The sequence below is a fragment of the Lonchura striata genome, chromosome 5 (genome assembly GCF_050655825.1).
Source record: "Lonchura striata isolate lonStrDom1 chromosome 5, ASM5065582v1, whole genome shotgun sequence".
Lineage (NCBI taxonomy): Eukaryota > Metazoa > Chordata > Aves > Passeriformes > Estrildidae > Lonchura > Lonchura striata.
In genome coordinates this window covers 48,269,445-48,286,861 of record NC_140707.1, presented here as the reverse complement: position 1 = coordinate 48,286,861, position 17,417 = coordinate 48,269,445, and the positions used below count along the sequence as shown (strand labels likewise).

The 17,417-nt window shown below is 41.2% G+C and overlaps 1 protein-coding gene across 1 annotated transcript in view; it reads left to right on the top strand.

The window, feature by feature from the left end:
* Positions 1-12,630, top strand: part of EGLN3 (egl-9 family hypoxia inducible factor 3) — a 28,163-nt gene extending 15,533 nt beyond the window's left edge. The window contains exons 2-5 of the mRNA XM_021542669.4: positions 5,074-5,193; positions 7,011-7,147; positions 7,836-7,909; positions 9,003-12,630. Coding sequence (XP_021398344.1) covers positions 5,074-5,193; positions 7,011-7,147; positions 7,836-7,909; positions 9,003-9,040 — 369 coding nt within the window. The 3' untranslated portion in view covers positions 9,041-12,630. The remainder of the gene's footprint in view (positions 1-5,073; positions 5,194-7,010; positions 7,148-7,835; positions 7,910-9,002) is intronic.
* The last annotated feature ends 4,787 nt before the right edge of the window (positions 12,631-17,417 follow it).

The following is a 17,417-nucleotide window of genomic DNA, read 5'->3' as shown; positions in this document are numbered from 1 at the left end:
TGCCTTTGATCATGAAATGTCAGACTACGCATGTTCTTTTAATGTAGAGCATACTGGGTGCTTTTCCCTTTATGGATGTAAAGACTGCAAATCTATGATCTAGAATCAGGTTGAGTGCAATATACATTCAAAACAAAGACAGTCAAGTGAATCCTGGTAGTCCTAATACCCTAGAAGACTGGTCAAAAGTGATTTTTGTTTGCCTTCAAGTTCAGACTGAGAACCACATATTGGGCTGAAATCTGGGACCTTCTGACCTGGTGTAACCACTGCTTCCTTTAAGCACTGTTCTTTTCCACTTACAAACATCTTCTATCAGAGATATTTTCTGAAATGCTCTGTTCCAAGTATCAGGCTGCTCTCGCATTGCTTATTTTGTAAATCATGTCTCACAGCATGATCCTGGCCATCAGCTAAGAGAACTTCTTTTTCTGCTTGCTAGAAGCCCTGGGAGGCAGGAAAAAAGTCCTCTCAACGGAACAGTTGTTTTTTAATCTGCCTTCAAACTTTGCTAGTGTCTTGCAGTTTGACTTGCAGATTTCTCTGGCTGACTTGAGTGTAATACTTAGACTGAATGATAGATAACTTATTTTTGCAAGCTTTTGTGCAATGTGGAATTTACTGACGATTCCTGGGTCCTCACTAAAGCTGGTAATTGCTGCTTGTTTAACTTGTGGTTGATTTGCACTCTCTTGGGAAAGCTAACGTCCCTGAAAATAACAGGGCAGAAACTTTAGTCTTGATGATTTACTTTTCATTGTCCAAGCTTTGTAAGGTTTAATTTTTAACTGTTGACTAGACTACCAGAGCATTGGTCTTCATGTGGTGGTGTGTAAGTGTGACTCCAAAAGCATGCATATGGATATCAGTTTTTAACTATGCAGCTGTTGTGTAAGACAAACTCTTCTTTTTCTACTTAGAAAAGGGGAGTGTTACAGAAATTTTCTGAGTGCTTACACTGGGAAGTTAAGCCAACCAACAGCCATTGTAATAGATTGTATTGAAAAAGAAAAGGTTAGGTACATTCCTGCTCATTACTACCTATTATAGTAAGTTTGATTAGTTTAGTTTTTGAGATTGTTAATGAAGAGAGGAGTTGCTTCCAAAAATGGAGTGTGCTCTTCTGGACAGAATAGCCAAACGTGTAGGAAACATTTTTTACTAACACTCCATGTGCACACCTGGCAAATGATTTGATTATTGTTATCGAGCCTCTGGCTTTTGTAGCTGGACTGTGCACTAAACTGGCAGATACCAGTGTTCACAAATTACCTAAATTAAGTCTGGGTCATGCATCTCATCTCCTGTTTCTTGTTTGCTTTAAATTAATCCAAAAGTACCGCTAACAGCTGGAATCCCTGCTGAGGCCAGCTTGATCTGCTCTGGAGCTGCTCCAGCCATTGCTCTGATAAAGCTTGATATCATTTCAACAGTCTCTAGGAACCAGAATGATTTCCCTTCATTGTTTACAGTTTCATTCAAATATTCGCTGTGCCAGGAAAAAGGATATTTCACTTCTGCTTTTCTTCTTTTGCTGCTGCTACTAGAAAACTTTTTTCTTTGCTTTTCTGAAAATTAAGCTATAGTGTGGCCCATGCTTTAGGATTCTGTGGGAATTGTTTCTCTTAATCTCCAAGGATGGAGTGTTGCAGTTGCAAAAGGTGCACACTGTAAATAAATAAATTATGCATCAATGTTGGAGACAAAGCACACGTTCTAAGAGAAGATATTATGTGAGGGAGGCCAGGGAAACTCTGGCCTTCTGCCTAGATTTCCATAGTGAATAAATCCCTTTCAGGATCTGCCCTTCAGTCTGCTGTTCGGTAGCTTTTTGTTTGGGACATTAAAAATAGTAGTAGTATTGGATTGATTTTTAGGCAGTACAGTAATCTCGGAGTAATGTCTGCTCTCCAAAGAGAGACTTAAGACCACCATAATTTTGTGTTGAACATTGACTTAAAAATGAGGTACTGTCAGTCGGCAAGGTTGTGTTCCCGTCATGCATCCTCCCCCTGGTGTGGTGAGCAGGGCTGTGCCGAGCTGGGCCGAGCTGGCGCTGTCGGTGCCCGTGCCCTTGGCACAGCTGTGCCACACCTAGCTCCAGCACAGCCCCCTCCCTGCCCCCTCTCCTTGGCACTCTTAGCTCTCGGGATGTGTTGGGTTTGCAGGGCAAGGTTTTGGTAGCTGAGAGGCTATCAGGGCTTTTTTGTGAGAAGCTGCCAGAAGCTTCTCCCGTGTCTGAAAGAGCCAATGCCAGCCTGCTACAGGATGGACCCACTGCTGGCCAAGTAGAGAACTTGGGAGTGAAGCTGAGCTTGGGAGGAAGGGAGGGGTAGGGGGAAGGTGTCTTAAGGTTTGGTTTTATTTCTCACTATCTTACTCTGATTTGACTGGCAATAAATTAAATTAGTTTTCCCAGGTCAAGTCTGTTCTGCCTGCGACAGTTACTGGTGGGTGATCTCTCCCTATCCTTATCAACCCATGAGCCTTTCATTATGCTTTCTTTCCCTGCTCAGTTGAGGAGGGGAGTGAAGGAGTGGCTTCAGGGGTACCAGGGTGATGTTTCCCAGTGTTTAAAGATGCTGTTTTACAAAAGGCTACTGTTTTAATTATTAGACCTGATGCAGTTCACTGCATGTGGGATGGGTGAAAGTAAACCTGCATGAGGTGCTGTGCTAGTAACTGGGATGGGGGAATACACAAACTGGGTTATCCTCACCACTGAGGGCCCGGCTTCCTCAGACCACTATTACATTGCAGATACAGCTGACTTGTGCTTTCCACCAGACTTATGCCCTTAACATGTTCCAAGCACTATGCTGTAGACTGGCCCTTACTGCCATTATCAGCTGATAGTGAAATTAGTGCAGCTCTGGAGCCATTTGCAACAGCAGAATGACTACAGAGAAGATAGAATCTACAGCAAGGCATCTACCTAACTGCTAGGTGTGATGGAAGAGAGCTTATTACTCGGAATTAAAAGTACTTGCTTTTGTTTAGCATAATGTCCTGAAAATGTAGGCCACTAGTCTCCCGAAATCTTTGGCCTGAGGTGTGGAGAGCAGGCCATGGTGACTTACTGCTGCCTGTAGGTACTGTTCTGGTGCTTGTTGTGGGGAGGAAAGTTAATTCATGCATTGCTTACTGCTATGGGTAGGTTTTGTTCTTGGTAGCAGAGGGTTCAAGGGATCCCCTGTGCTGGCAGTAGCTTCTGTGCTGGTGTTTGTTGGCACAGTAAAATTTCCTTGTTGATTAAACTGTACCAGGTCATGTCCCATGGCAGCAGCGTTCCTTTCATATATGCTTGGAAGAAGAAAACAAGAATTCTGGGGTTCCTAAATAAAATTTCTTAGTAAAGCTGTCAATCTCCAATTTTCAATTACATTATAAACTGTGCATATCAGATCATTGGAGCAGGTCATGCAAATGGTGCACAATTAAATCCTCATTCTGTGCCACAGGCATGTAAAAACTGTTATATGTAAAGTTAGGGTTTTATTGTCTGAAAGGATGGAAAAGTAGATGGGTAAAAAACTGGTTGGACTTGGAGAGTCATGGTCCATCAGACCTCTTATACCCGGAGGCTGCTACCAAATGGGGCACTACAGGGATCTGTCATGGAACCTGTTAATGTTAAACACCTTTATTTAACAGCAGCCTGAAACAGATGGCAGAGTGTGCTCTTCAACTGTGCAGAAGATACCAAAATGAGAGGGACCAGTTCAAGCCCTTGAGGGCAAGGCTTCCACTAAAAGGAAACCAGATAGACTGGGGAAACAGGCCAACAGAACCTTATGAAATTAAACATGGGTAAATCTGACTCCTGCACCTGGGAAGGAAGGGCCCCTTGCAGAAGTACAGGTTGGGGGCTGCCAGCAGATCTGCTCCCCAGGGGAACCTGGGAACCCTCAGCTCATCCTGGTGGACAGTGAGCTGAACTTGAGCCTGTGGTGTGCTTCCTGCACAACTTATTTATGGGAGCACAGCACACAGATCGAGGAGTGATAATTGCTCTCTCCTCTGCAGAAACCACATCTGAACACTATCTGCAGTTTTCTAACTGAATTTAGTCCATCATTTCCCATCACTCTTGCTGCTAATGCTGGCAATCTGGGGATGTCAGGGGAGTGGGAACAAGACTTCTATAGCAAAAGCTTTAGGGCTGATTGGTATCACTGCCAAGTAGCCCCAGTAGTGAAGTGACTGAGACAAAGATCTAGTACCCTACCAGCAGTCTCATCTGCTCTTGCCTGCATTCTGCTTAAGCTGCTAATTAAATCGACTAAGTTTAATATGTTTTTGCTGTAAAAACCTTTTAAGACCTGTTGATTGCCATGTGGTTTGGAGTAATTCATGTTAGGCTTATCTCATCATTCAAGGTGAAATTTAAGCCATGAATTAAGTGATTGTATCAACAAGTCTGAAGACTATCAAAGAGAAAAACGCTATGAAAGCTATTAGGTTAATTCTGTGGCTCAGTCCATGAAAGCAAACATGCACTGTTCAAACACAGCACAAAGGAGTTGTAGCTTTTTGCAGACTTTGCTCTATGGAGTTTTACCAGCACCTCCTGAGGACCACTCACTTTGAGTTTACACAGGAGCGAATATGACAGTGACTGGAAGATATGAATAGAGGATGATGGTGGTAGTAAAGCATGACATCCTGGGACTGCTTTCTACTTTCATTATGACTAGAAAATCTGTTTTGCAATGACTGTTTATCTGTAGAAACGCAAGCAACTTTCAGCTGAAAGTTCATGCCTCAAAGTCATGTTGCTTGTAACAAGCTTGTACTATGCATACTAGTGCTCTAGTTTCATTTTTTTCCTTTTATTTTAGTGTATTGTGAATTATGAAGGGTATTTATTTTCCAGTTTTGAATTTCACACTGGCTGAGCTGTCCTGTGAAAGACGTTTGTGCAAAGATACTTTCAGGGGAAGTTTGCTCTAGGTTTTCGATTGATCATCTGAAAAACAGTGAGCCAAACTGGTGGTGGGAGGATGCTTAGCAAATTAAAACTGAAGGTAGGTATCTTGTAGAATTAATTCTTTTACAATCTCTATATTTCAGGCTATGGTTGCTTGCTATCCTGGAAATGGAACTGGGTATGTTCGTCATGTGGACAATCCAAATGGTGACGGGCGCTGCATCACCTGTATTTATTACCTGAATAAGAACTGGGACTCCAAGGTGAGTAAGCCATGGGGCTGAGACAGAACAGGAAGGAAGAACTACTTTGGAACAGAGCTTTGGAGCTGTCTGTTGTTTCTGTGAACTCTGATGAACTTCTGAACTGTTGGTCCATTCTTCATCTCTTCTTTTTTTTTTTTTTTTTCTGTCTGTTTTTGGCAATGCTTTGGATGTAAGAATGTGAACTGTTTCCTTATCGTCCTCTCTCCCATTCTACACACATACTGTTGCTATAGGATAAAGCTATAAGCACTGGGCTGTATGCTCTTAACACTTTGTTTAGAGGAGAAAAAGAAAGTCAATTCACTACAGTACAAGTGGATTGTGGGAGTAGAGTAAAATGACAACCCAAATTTGTGACTTTATCATCCTTGATACTTCAGATTAAACTGTACAAGACGTTCTAGGCAGTTCCCTTTTCTTATTTATGAAGCAGTGGGGCTTAGAAGAGGAGCAAACATGGTTTGATTCCTCTTGACTGGATGGAACTCTTGTTTCTGCCTATAATACTATAAGGCAGCCTTAAATGTCCCATACCTTTAAATTAGAAACAAAAGAAGAGTTTATAAAATTGCAGGATGTCTCTTTGCAAGTCTGTTTTTGTAATACACCACAAACTGTTCATGGGGGCTATTGTTTGAAAATTGTCCAATGTTGTTTGCTTCTCTAACCTCTTTTTAGGCCAATATGTTCTTTAAGAACAGGTAAATACTATGTACCCCAATAAGTGAGTTCAGATACAGAGGCAATGCCGTTGAAAAATGCAGTGTTGCAGAAAAGCATATCTTGTTACAGGGAATATGACAGTGAAACATCTCAATGTAATAAAATGAATGAGGAGATGTGGGAGGAAATGCAAATATCCAGTTTATTTTGTGCACTGCACCTGTATCCAAATAGTGAGGAGGCGCCCAAGTGAGCACTAAGAAAAGCTAACTGAAATGCAGGACACTGATGGAGTTTGTTATGTTGATGTGATGGTGGTTTTATGTAAGTATATGCTGGAGGACATGCAATATAAGAGTATAATCATACTGGGCTTTGAAAGCAACCATGTGGCTTTAAACATGGCTTAATAGTTTCTCACTAAGGTCTGCATGTGGCATGGAGGTACCACATCAGGTCTGTGATGCAGCATTAAAATCTCCAAAGAGCCCTCTAACAGCAGGAGGAGGAGGCAGGATTCATCTTAATCTTTTGAAGTTTCTAGAGTGTGTGCAGATCACCAGACCTTTTTCCTGAAAATCATGGCACATGGAAAGACAGAAATTATATGGTAGAGAAACCAGGCTGTGTGATGTGTAGGGAAAATGGTGGGTGGGATCTATAATGCATTTGAGAAGTTTTACAAATCTTAACAATAAAACCAAACAGACTTCAATCTTCCTGAGGGGTAGATGTTAACTCCTAAATGATCAGGCACGGCTTCTGAAATACCAGAAGCAGTATCTAACAGTTGTTGGGGAGACAGCCTGAGCTCAGACTGGTCAGGTAGAGCACCTCTGTCATATTCACTGGTTCTAGAAATGTGACTGGAAGCTCAGAAGTTTCCCAGTGTTTGCTGCAGGGCTGGTGTTAGCTTTATCTTGGTTCATTTGCTTTAGACAGAAGCTTAAGCTGAAACATTACAAACTGGCAAAATCAAATTGGCCAAGAGACAGAGTAAGGTTTTCCAGTGTTGTCATGTAGCTGTCGTGTTTATCATTAGATGTTTATTCCCCATTTATTAGCTGTGGAGGAGAGAGAAATAAGTTATTTTTCATGTGAGTGTGTGGCTTTTTATATGTGCAAAAACTCAATCTTTCCTTTTCTTTCAGCTGCATGGTGGAATTCTTCGAATATTCCCAGAAGGAAAGTCCTATGTAGCAGATGTTGAGCCAATTTTTGACCGATTACTTTTTTTTTGGTCAGATCGAAGGAACCCACATGAAGTCCAGCCTTCTTATGCAACCAGGTACATAGCATATTTAATATTGGTTTTGGCTAGGAAAAAACCCAGAGCATCTCTCTTACCAATATTTTTGTCCAAAATTATGGCCATCATGTTTAAATACATGTGCATAAAAAATAGACAGATGTTGAGTGAATTTCCTGGTTTTGAGTTATTGGGAATTCTCTCATTAAGTAAGGAGGAGCAAGCTCGAATGATACATTTCCTTATGTGCTAGAAAAAAAGGCCCTTAACCATTGACAGGAGAAATCTTCCAAGCTGGGCATAGCTGTTTAGCTGGGAGGTGCTGGGTTATTCTTTTGCCCTTGTAGCACTATAGGGATTGTTGAGGCTACCATCTGTCAGCAGGATGTGAAAAGCTGATGTGACGCAGGGCAGGCCCCAAGCTGCCTACAGGCGTCCCAGAACAGAAAAACAGGCAAAGGTCTGGAAGCTACTTTTGCCCTCTGTTACCAGGGGCTGTGCTCTCTTTTGTGCCTCCAGCAGAAATTCTCACCTTTATTTCTATCTGACTTGTTAAAATACACACTAAAATGCTGTCTGTGTTTGCCTATAAAGATGTGTCATTTTCATTCTGCTTTTTTAGTGTATGAATCCAATTTTGGTTTTGCTTTCTCCATGAGCATAAAACTCCAGTACTTTATTTTAGTATCAAAAGTGGAAAGACATGCAAAGTTTCTTTCTTTTATAGATATGCCATGACCGTGTGGTATTTTGATGCTGAAGAAAGAGCAGAAGCCAAAAAGAAGTTCAGGAACTTAACCGGTATGATTTTTTTATAAATGTTCACCAGAAAGAATTGAATGCATTTTGATCTTTCCAAAGTCACAAACAGACCAGGAGTGGTTCTGTAGCTACAAGCATATTTAACGCATTTTTAGAAACCTTTTTCTCCTCCTATTATTGCTAGTCAATTATTTTATGCAAAGTGGAGAAGTTGTGACAGAAGATTCAGGCCTAGCCCTAGAATCTCTGATGAACAAAATGGGGAGAATGGGAGAGACAATTTCTTATTTGAGTCCCAAATGCCTGAGATTTTTTTCCTACCTTAGGTGGCTACTCCAATCAAAGGGCATCAGCTCTTGTTTTGTTATTTGGGAGGTATATTTTGCCTCCTCCAAACCCTGCTTAGTACCCTGTTTGGACTTTCACGGACAGTTTAATATTTGTGTTCTTTAAATGTTCTGAATGAATGGTGTCTGCCTTCTGCATTAGTGAAGGGCAGAAGCCCACAAAGAAGTGACCCAGCTTTCTAATGGCAGCCACATTGGCTTCTGCTGGAGTAATGGCATGTGAGTCATGGACTGAGTTGTCCAGATGTGTTCTAACACCCTACCTGGGACCATGATCTAAGGGTGCTGTTCAGAGCAGTTTAAGATCTGGTCTTCCGGGGCTGCCTCCTCAAAATACAGGGTGGAGAGGACTTGTCTTTTTAAAAATGTGTGCAGCTGGGCAAAGTTGTAATTAGTCAAATGATTTTCAGAACAGACGGTTTTAATCTCTGTAGCTTGTATGCAAAGCAAATACTGCTTTCACCTTTAAAGAGGATCAGAAAAAAAGGGGCCAAGAGGTGGTGGGGAAAAAGTATCACTGATCTGGGGTCTCAGTTTATTGGACTACTTAAATATTGCGTGAATCATTTTCAAATGGAACATGAAAAATGTGTGACTGTCCTTGTTAACATGCTGTGGTATCATAAAGTCGTTCAGTCCACATAGTGGATTCATGCCATGATTCTGAAATGGAAAGTGTTGTCCATTGAAAACAAACCAACTCTCGTTTCTGAGTTTTAAGATGCATACAGTCAGAACCCCCTGGTTTAATCACTTTTTGGTTTTCTTTTTTCTTTTTGGTGTAGATGCGAGGAAGAGAGAAGCACCTCTTACTGAAGACTAATCAACTGTTCATGAACTCTTTGTGAGGAAATAAGATCCCAAAGATGACTTCCATTTCCAGCAAATAAGGGCAAAACATTTTTATGCACAAGAATGCACTGGTTGTGTCTAGCACATGCATCTTATGCTGATGGTACTTGAGGCTGTCTCCTGTCATGCTGCATCTGGTAGAAGAAAGACTTGTTTGCTCTTTGCCTTTTGCTGGAGAAAATAAGCAGGGTTTAAAAAAAAAAGAGTATGTGATACTCAAGCCTAGTGGTAGTGGCTCAGCCAATTGGCTTTTGATCACTCTTGTAAGTAAGATAATGGTCATTGGAACTAGTGGTAAAAAACTGAATATTATTTGCACTTTATGGGGAGAAGAAGTTCTAGTTAAATGGGAAGAAGCCTTGCAAGTTTAAAATCAGTTGGCAGACTGCTGACAGGCACAGAGAGATATTTGACATGGGAAGTTAAATTGGATATTTGTAGAGCATTTTACGGTCTGTCCCAAATGGACCTGTTGATGTACTGTTTAACATTTTGCTGCACAGAACATTGGTTCAGCTCTTCAGAAACATGACTTCCCAGATGTTTGTCTATGCAGTCATCACATTTTCTGAATTTTGTTTGCTCTTCTAGAGGCACATTCTAGCTCTACAGCTGTACTGCCCTTTCTGTCCAGGACTGAGGGGAAAGTAGTTATGTATCTGTTCACAACTTCATAAAACCATTTTTTTTTTCTGTTTTGAGCAGGATGGGTTGTATGTTTTCTATTTTCATAGTTTGGTAAAGCAGCTGTTTTCTCCCAAAAGTCTGGTAAACTTGGAAGGCTTGTGGGCACACAGTGCATTGGCCCTTAAGGTCAGTGATATGTAGAGAAATGTTTACTTTGTGACTTCTCCATTTGCTATGTTCTGTGAGACATAGATATGAATCTGAAAGGGAAAGATATGTCTGGCAGTCTGACAGATATATGATAAATAATGAGTAAGTTAGACTTGATTTTTATGCTGCATATTCTTAGTGAACACACTTGTTTAATTTTGCATGCATATGTAATTTGAATGAAACTGCAATTCCGATTCAATTGATCTGTGATGCCAGGTAACTACTACTGCTGTGCCCTAGCTGTGAGATGAGTTATTCAATGGCAAAGCACACATTTTTTTTCTCAGTTTTTTTTTTTTTTTAACTTATTAGACTCAATGAGTAACTGGTGACCTATTCCTAATTTGTCTAAACTTCTACAACCAGCACTTACTATGCAGTTCAGAATAGCTCTTAATGAAGCTGGGATCTGGCAGTGGATGTATTTATCACTCACATTAATTGTTTTCAACTTAATACACTCACTTGCATTCATTTTTATCCCATGCTGTGTGTGTCAGGCCCTATTAAATGTTCCAAATAGATGCCCCCTTCAGTGTCCCATATTTTCCTGTGCCACCTGCCTATGGTGGTGAAGGTGGTGTGTCTGAACCACTGGCCCCTGCTCTGCTTCCCCATGCTCTGCTGGGTTGTCCTGCTGTGATGGGGCTGCATTTGAGCTAGGGAATGGAAAAGTAGTGTGCAATGGCAACTATTAAACGTCAGTGACAGCAAGGTAATAGCTGCATTGGACAGAAAAGAAGTAACTTTCATGACATAAAAATTATAATAGAAAATGGAGTATTTTTTAAAGCAGTTTTGTGTCTTAAAGAAAAGCTGAGCATCCTTCAGCCTGCCCATGAATGCTGAATGTAACCCCTTATTCTCTCTGGATTCTCCCAGAGATCCAGCTATGGTCTTATAGGCCTGACCACTGTGCACCCTAAGAGAGGAATATGAGGGAATATGTGTGGCTAATATTTTTGCAACTCAAGACTAGAAAAAGACAAAGAATATGATAAATATCCTTTAAGGTTTAATGTTAAGAAAAACATTATTCTACTAGGGTTGCTTGTAAGTAACACCAGAGACTTGAAGGAAAGTTAGTGGTAACTTGAAATTTCCATTCTAAAATGTTCATGTGGGAGGTGAAAGAGTTTGGGCTCTTCCTTGAGAGTGAGAGGCAACCCTTTGAAATGTAAGAGGTGTTGGAAAAGATGGCATTACTATTTAGAGAAGATGATGGCATACAACTTGTTGTATTACTATGCAAAGTTGATAATGACACCTAAATTTGAAACTCCGACATGATTTTAAAAGGAGGAAAATCAGATAAATCAGAACAGAGCAAATATTGCTTTGCCTCTTGAAACTATAACCTTAAAAATTAACTAGAAAGTATTGTTAGTACACATCTTACTGGAGCCTGGAACAGTGGAAAGCCAATGTGTGGTGAAAGGGGAAAAGCTTTGTGTAAGGGCTGAAAAAGAAAGGTACTTCAGTTATCACTGTTGCTACCACCAGGTTTCTGCAGTGGTCAGCAACTGGTATGGTGAATGGAGCATGGAGCAGTATAGTTGCATTTATTGTAAATAAATACATATTTTCTTTTTTGTGAATAGCTTCCTCATCTATATTGCATATATAGAAGACAGGGCAATTATTCTGTGGCAGGGAGTGTTGTCTTTATTAACACTTGTAATCAAGTGTAAAAAAAGTTGAGGGCTTGAGAGCTTGAAACCAATTCCTCAGTCCTCTGTTTCAATCTCTACTATGTTTCCAGTGGGATGATCTTCTTGAAGAAGCTGTAGTTTATTTTGGAGTAGGGTGTAGGGGGTTGTTGGTCATGGGTGACATACACATGGGGCGGGTATTTCAAAGAGGCTTTTTCCTTGTATTTTGTCTTCATAACAAACTGTTTGAATCAAATAGCTAAACAGCACTTGTCAGCCAGTTGTGAAAAGGTATACCTTTCTCTAAGGTATTTTACTTTGAATCCTCCAAAAAATTCTGGTTGTTGTGTTTTTTTTTTTTTTTTTAATCTTTAGGTAATGTGCCTTCATTATTTCATGCTGCACATGCACGTCATGTCATGCAAGTTTTTGATGACTCTAAAAAACATGGTTGCCTTTTGAATTGCATGGGAAATATGTGCAGAGCCACTAAGCTGCAATTTTCAACAGGAGGTTTTTGTTGTGTAGGGAGGAAAAAAGGCCAGGAGACAGTGCTGAAAATCAAAAGACTGTTTTTATTCTTAAACCTGTGAGCACTGGCCTTTTGAGCAAAGTAGTCTCTAATAAATCTTTTTCTCTAGATTACTTCTGGTTCTATGAAGAATGACTTCTACAAAATAATGTCTAAAAAATCCCACTCTTTTTTTCACTTCTATTTTTAAACAGTTTTAGTCCTATGTGTTTTTTAAAATGTTGGAATATATTATATGTATTTCGTGTTGCAAAATAGCTGGCTCTAACACCACTTGCATCTAGAAGAAAATGTGTCTATTTGCAGGCAAATGACTAGTTCTACTTGGACTGTGATGTACTCCCAGCAGATATCTGAGACTGAGTTATGACTACATCTTCTCTTGTCAGGTTGTATGCTGGTCAACAATGCTGGCACTTTGCATTGGATTCATATAGAAACCCCAGTAGTATTTTACCATACATCACATTTTGTGTTCCTGTTACTATAAAAAAAAAATGTCGCAGGAGTCAATAAACACTGGGTCATGTTAAACACTGTCCTGTGCATATCTCTTTAGTCTTGTGTCTTACTGTGGCCAGGGATGCAAGGGGTGGGTGCAGTGCCATGCAGCTGCATGTAGGGTGACACTGAAATCTGTATCCACAACTGTCTTCTGGGGTTGGAGAGACCTTTTTTGTTGCCCTTGGCTTGGCACACATTCTCTTGGTCACTTCCTGCTATTTTGAAGTTATTTACCTTGCTAGTGACCCTCTTCTTGAAATGCCCATTTGTTTTCAGGCTCCTGTTGAACCAGATAACATTCTCATGATTCAATTGTTGTCTGATAAGTTTTATTTTTAACAGTGTTCACATCCTCCCACAGCTACTTTTCCAGTCTGAATCTCACAGTTTTCTCCTGTGGCTGTGGGAGACTTCTCCTCACTCCCACTAACAGTGCAGTTGAATGAAAGCCAGGGTATTTTCACTCATTTGGTAGAGCTGTGAACTTTCTGATTCCTTTACAATCTTACAAAGAGTGAGATTTTCCCTTTTCCTATATGAAACGTGGTTTCTATCATGGAGGGCTTGAATTTGACTTGTGGCGGTTTTTTCTTAGAGAGGGAAGAGATGTCTAAATAATTTACCATTGATTAAAGCATTTCTTTTAGACTGAGGAGTTCTTAGTGCATAGAGAGAAGACCTATGGAAAACAGAGGGGTTTCTCTTCTGAGCATGCTCCTCAAAGAGTAAAAGTTTCTAGGGACAGCTTGAGAAGAAGCTGGCTGTTGGCCATCCAGCTGCCAAGGACTTTGAACTCTGACTAAACTTTCTCTAAGCAAATATGTTTGCAGTAATTGTTATCTTACAGCTATTTAGGGGTTTCTTTCCTCCCCCACCTACCCAAAGGGATATGGCTAAATATATTTGCACTGACAATTCTCATGACTCTTGAGAATGCATCTGATATTGGAGGTTGCACTGAAAATTGCAAAGGAGCATGACAGTGGAAGAGAGGTTAGTAAAACTTGTTTCCCTTTTCCCACATAATGTTGTCTCCATGGAGTACTTCTGCTTCAGAGAGTTGGTTAAAACTCTCATCATCTTCCATAAGGCATAGAGTTTTTATCTGTCATGTAGAAAGCAGAGATAATTTAATATGCATGTGTGCTTATTTACCACACTGGGTCAATGGCAGTCAACAGCAGCTCTTATTTGGCAGCAGAGTCAATGCCAGCATGTTGGGCACCCACAGTCCTGCTAGAGAGGAGGGAATTTGATCCCTGAGCTTAGCCAACACCCTGGACCTGATTTGACAGGAGGGGAGTCAAGAGCGTAACTGGCTCTTAAAACCCTGCTCTGTGTGGGGCTGGTGAGATGCATGGAAAGAAAGACCCTGTAGTCCAAACTAGTAGAGCTCTGAAAAATCACTTTTGGTTACAGGGGTTCACAGCTCCCTGGGTAGAGGGAGCAGAGCAGAGCATCCTCTTCAGGATGGGTTATCCTTTCCCTGGCACATGATGTTGAGTTAAAGTAGATGAGAGATAATGGTTACTGTCATTGTGCCCTCTTGCTGAACCAAGAAGTTGATTAGCTTCCTAAAAGGGACTTGGCATTCCTCTGCAGCACCCAGAGGTTGTCTGTCAAGGACATGGTACTGATCCACCTTGTGCCTGGGAAAGGTCTGGTTAGGATGTAGTCTTGGGGAGTTGATGTGGCATGCAGTGCCAGCAGGTTGCTTTTAATTCACTAAACACTGTATTTCATGGCAGCTTTGACACCTGTCCCTTCTATACAGTGGTTCAGTGGATGACCTGTGTTCATGACTGTGACACATGGTAACATCCCAGCCCCCCTCCCTGGCTCTAAGCAAGGGAGAAAATGCCTGCTGTTAAGAGGTACCAGCTGCTTCTTTTATAAGAAGAAAAAAAATCAAGGAAGGAAACAAAAAAGACATCAGAACAGACATTTAATTGTCAGAGTCTTAACAGACTTAAGCTCAGCTGTCTTCAGAGAGTTTTCAAAAGCATACTGCAAACACTTCTGTTTCAAAGCTTATGCTCCTTTATCTATGAGAAGCTAAATACTGGATAATTCTTTAATTAGTTCCCAACAAAATGTTTTTCTCTGTAGCCAAGGCTTGCTATGGGATAATTATAATTATGTCTTTAGTTGGAAAACAAATGTCAATACAGAAAATTATGATTTTTCTTTCTTCACCTGTTTTATTTTGCCTTCTACTTAGCTTCTACTCTCTTCATTCTCACCTGCAATATCTTTCCTTGATTTGGGAAAGGTTGATTACTTTATTTTTAGCTCCCTTTGCTGCATAAATGCACATGATAGACCCAAGTGAGTACTGTGGTCTGGGTGCAAATTGTACAAGTGCAGTGCTTGGGTCTCTTCCTGGGCCAATGAGATGGAGGAACCTGAGCCACCATCAGTTAAACAGCTCAGCTCTTTAAAATGTAATAACCATGTGGCCGTGGGTACCCAAGTGCTACACTGCATGCCAAAGATCTGCATTTGGAGCTTCCCAACCTCTTGCGTACAACCACAGCCATCTACATTTATTTTAGCAGAGTTCCCAGAGCACCAGCAGATCTCCTGCTAGTTTGTCAAGAGCTGCCTAAGGCAGAGCTGAGTGGACACAAATCTTCTAGGCCTGTGTCTTGTGGACCTGTGGTTTAACCCCAGCCACCAACCAAGTACCACACAGCTGCTCACTCCCCCACCAGCTGGACTGTGAAGATCAAAAGGGTAAAAACTTGAAATTATTATGGGTTGAGATAAACATGGGGAAAGGGAAAGCAAAAGCTGTGCACACTAACCAAGCAAAATATTAAGTCACTGCTCCCCACGGGCAGGCAGGTGTTCAGCCATCTCCAGGGGAGCAGGGCCCCATCAAGTGTAACAGTGACTTGTGAAGGCACACACCATCACTTCAAATTCCCTCCTCTTCCTCCTTCTTGCCCCCACTTTATATACTGACCATGATGTCATATGGTCTGGAATATCACTTTTGGTCAGCTGTCCTGGCTGTGTCTCCTCCCAGTCTCCCACGCCCCCCAGACCCCTTTCCATTGTGGCAGTACAAAAAGCAGAAAAATTTATGAGCATTGCCCAGTGATAACAAAAACCTCTCTGTATTATATTAATCCTGTGTTCAGCACAGATCCAGAACAGCTACTGTGAAGAAAATGAGCTACCCCAGCCAAAGCCAGCACTGAGACAAAAACAGGAGGGAGAGGAGTTGCCCTTTCTACCCTTCTCTGATCCCTGTCTGTCAGTGCATGGATGCAGGATGCCAAAGGTCAGACACCAGGCTTACCCAAGGACAGTCAGACAGGCTTCATTTATCCCACAGGAGAAGATCCTCAGTATTAGGCTGCACAGCATGTCCACGCGATGAGGGAGGAGTGTGACCTTTCTGTTGAACCCATTAAGTTGTTACGTTTCTGAGGGAATTAATATATTTTCATTGATTCAAGAGGAAATTTGTGTGAACTCAGATATTATGGCTTCTGTCTTTAAGAAAGATGTGGGAAAAAATGTTCCCCTATCAGTCTACTGGAAAAAATAAGTATGATCAGAGACCTACAAACTATAATCTGTGACGACAAGCTAAAAGATCCGGTACAGTTCCTTCCAGGGACAAGGAGAGTGGGAAGACAAATGAAGGAGGAAGTAAAAGCATTATAAGGAGGTAAAAGCATTATAAGTAGTTCTCAATATTTGTGATACATAACACACAAATAATGGGATAAAATTGGTGCAAGGAAGTTACAAGTTATTTGTTGGGAAAAGCTTTCTTATGGCTGGGATGCTGAACCACTAGACTATCTGAAGATGTTGTAGACTTGCCCTTACCAAAGATGATTTGGTTGGAGAAATGTCTGCCAGGACTGATGTAAGTAGAAGTTGTTGTTTTTTTTTTTTTTTTTTTTTTTCCCTTTCCTTTTTTTCTTGGAGCAATGAGTAAGGACCAGTCAGGTTAAATTACATATTCTGTGTCATGGTGTCTTAGCATTATTTTGGAACTTACATAGTCAAGGTATCCCATGAAGGGAAGAGGTATGAGGTTGTCCTGTTCCAGTAAAGGTTATAGAGGCCACTACCATGCATTTTTGCAGGACTAGACCAGGGCTGCCCTTCCCCAAGAGTGAAGTTCAGCCCAAGCCTGCCATGTGCAGTTGTTCTCCCAGCCCTTTTGTTTCTGTCAGATGCACTTGCAGTTACCATAGGCATGCACTGCACAGTAGGTTGGGCTTGGTGAGCACGTACCTCAGGAGGATCCTGCTGCCTGGCACTGCTCTGTGCTGAGCAGCACTCCTCCCTTTCTTGGGCAGCAAAGAGCTGAACCCACATTTTCCACAGCAATGAGGCATCGGTATCTCCTTTTGAACTTCTTGCTGTAAGATAGTTCATGGAGGTTACACTGTTTTGTTATCCAAACCTAAAGCTGTGCATTCCTCCCATCCTCTTATTTCTGTCTCAAATTCAAGAATTGCAATCCTAAATGTGCTGCCCTTTTGTATCTAGACTCGAGATATAGTAGGAAGCAATGTCCCCTCCTGTCCAGAATAGCCATGAAGCTGGTTGGGTTCTCTGTTTCCTAGGAAATGTGTTATAGGTAATCTTCAATCATTCACTACTCATAGAAATAATATTGGATGGGGGGAAAAGGCAATTATGAAGAAATATACAGTGGGGTATCAGAAGTTAGCTTTTGGGGGCATATGGTTTTAAAGGCAGGAGCCTCCACTCTCTTCACAAGTTCATGTTCTGATTGAAAAGAATGTGCATATGTCTGAAAGTCAGTGTTTGCTACAGCCATTAAACAT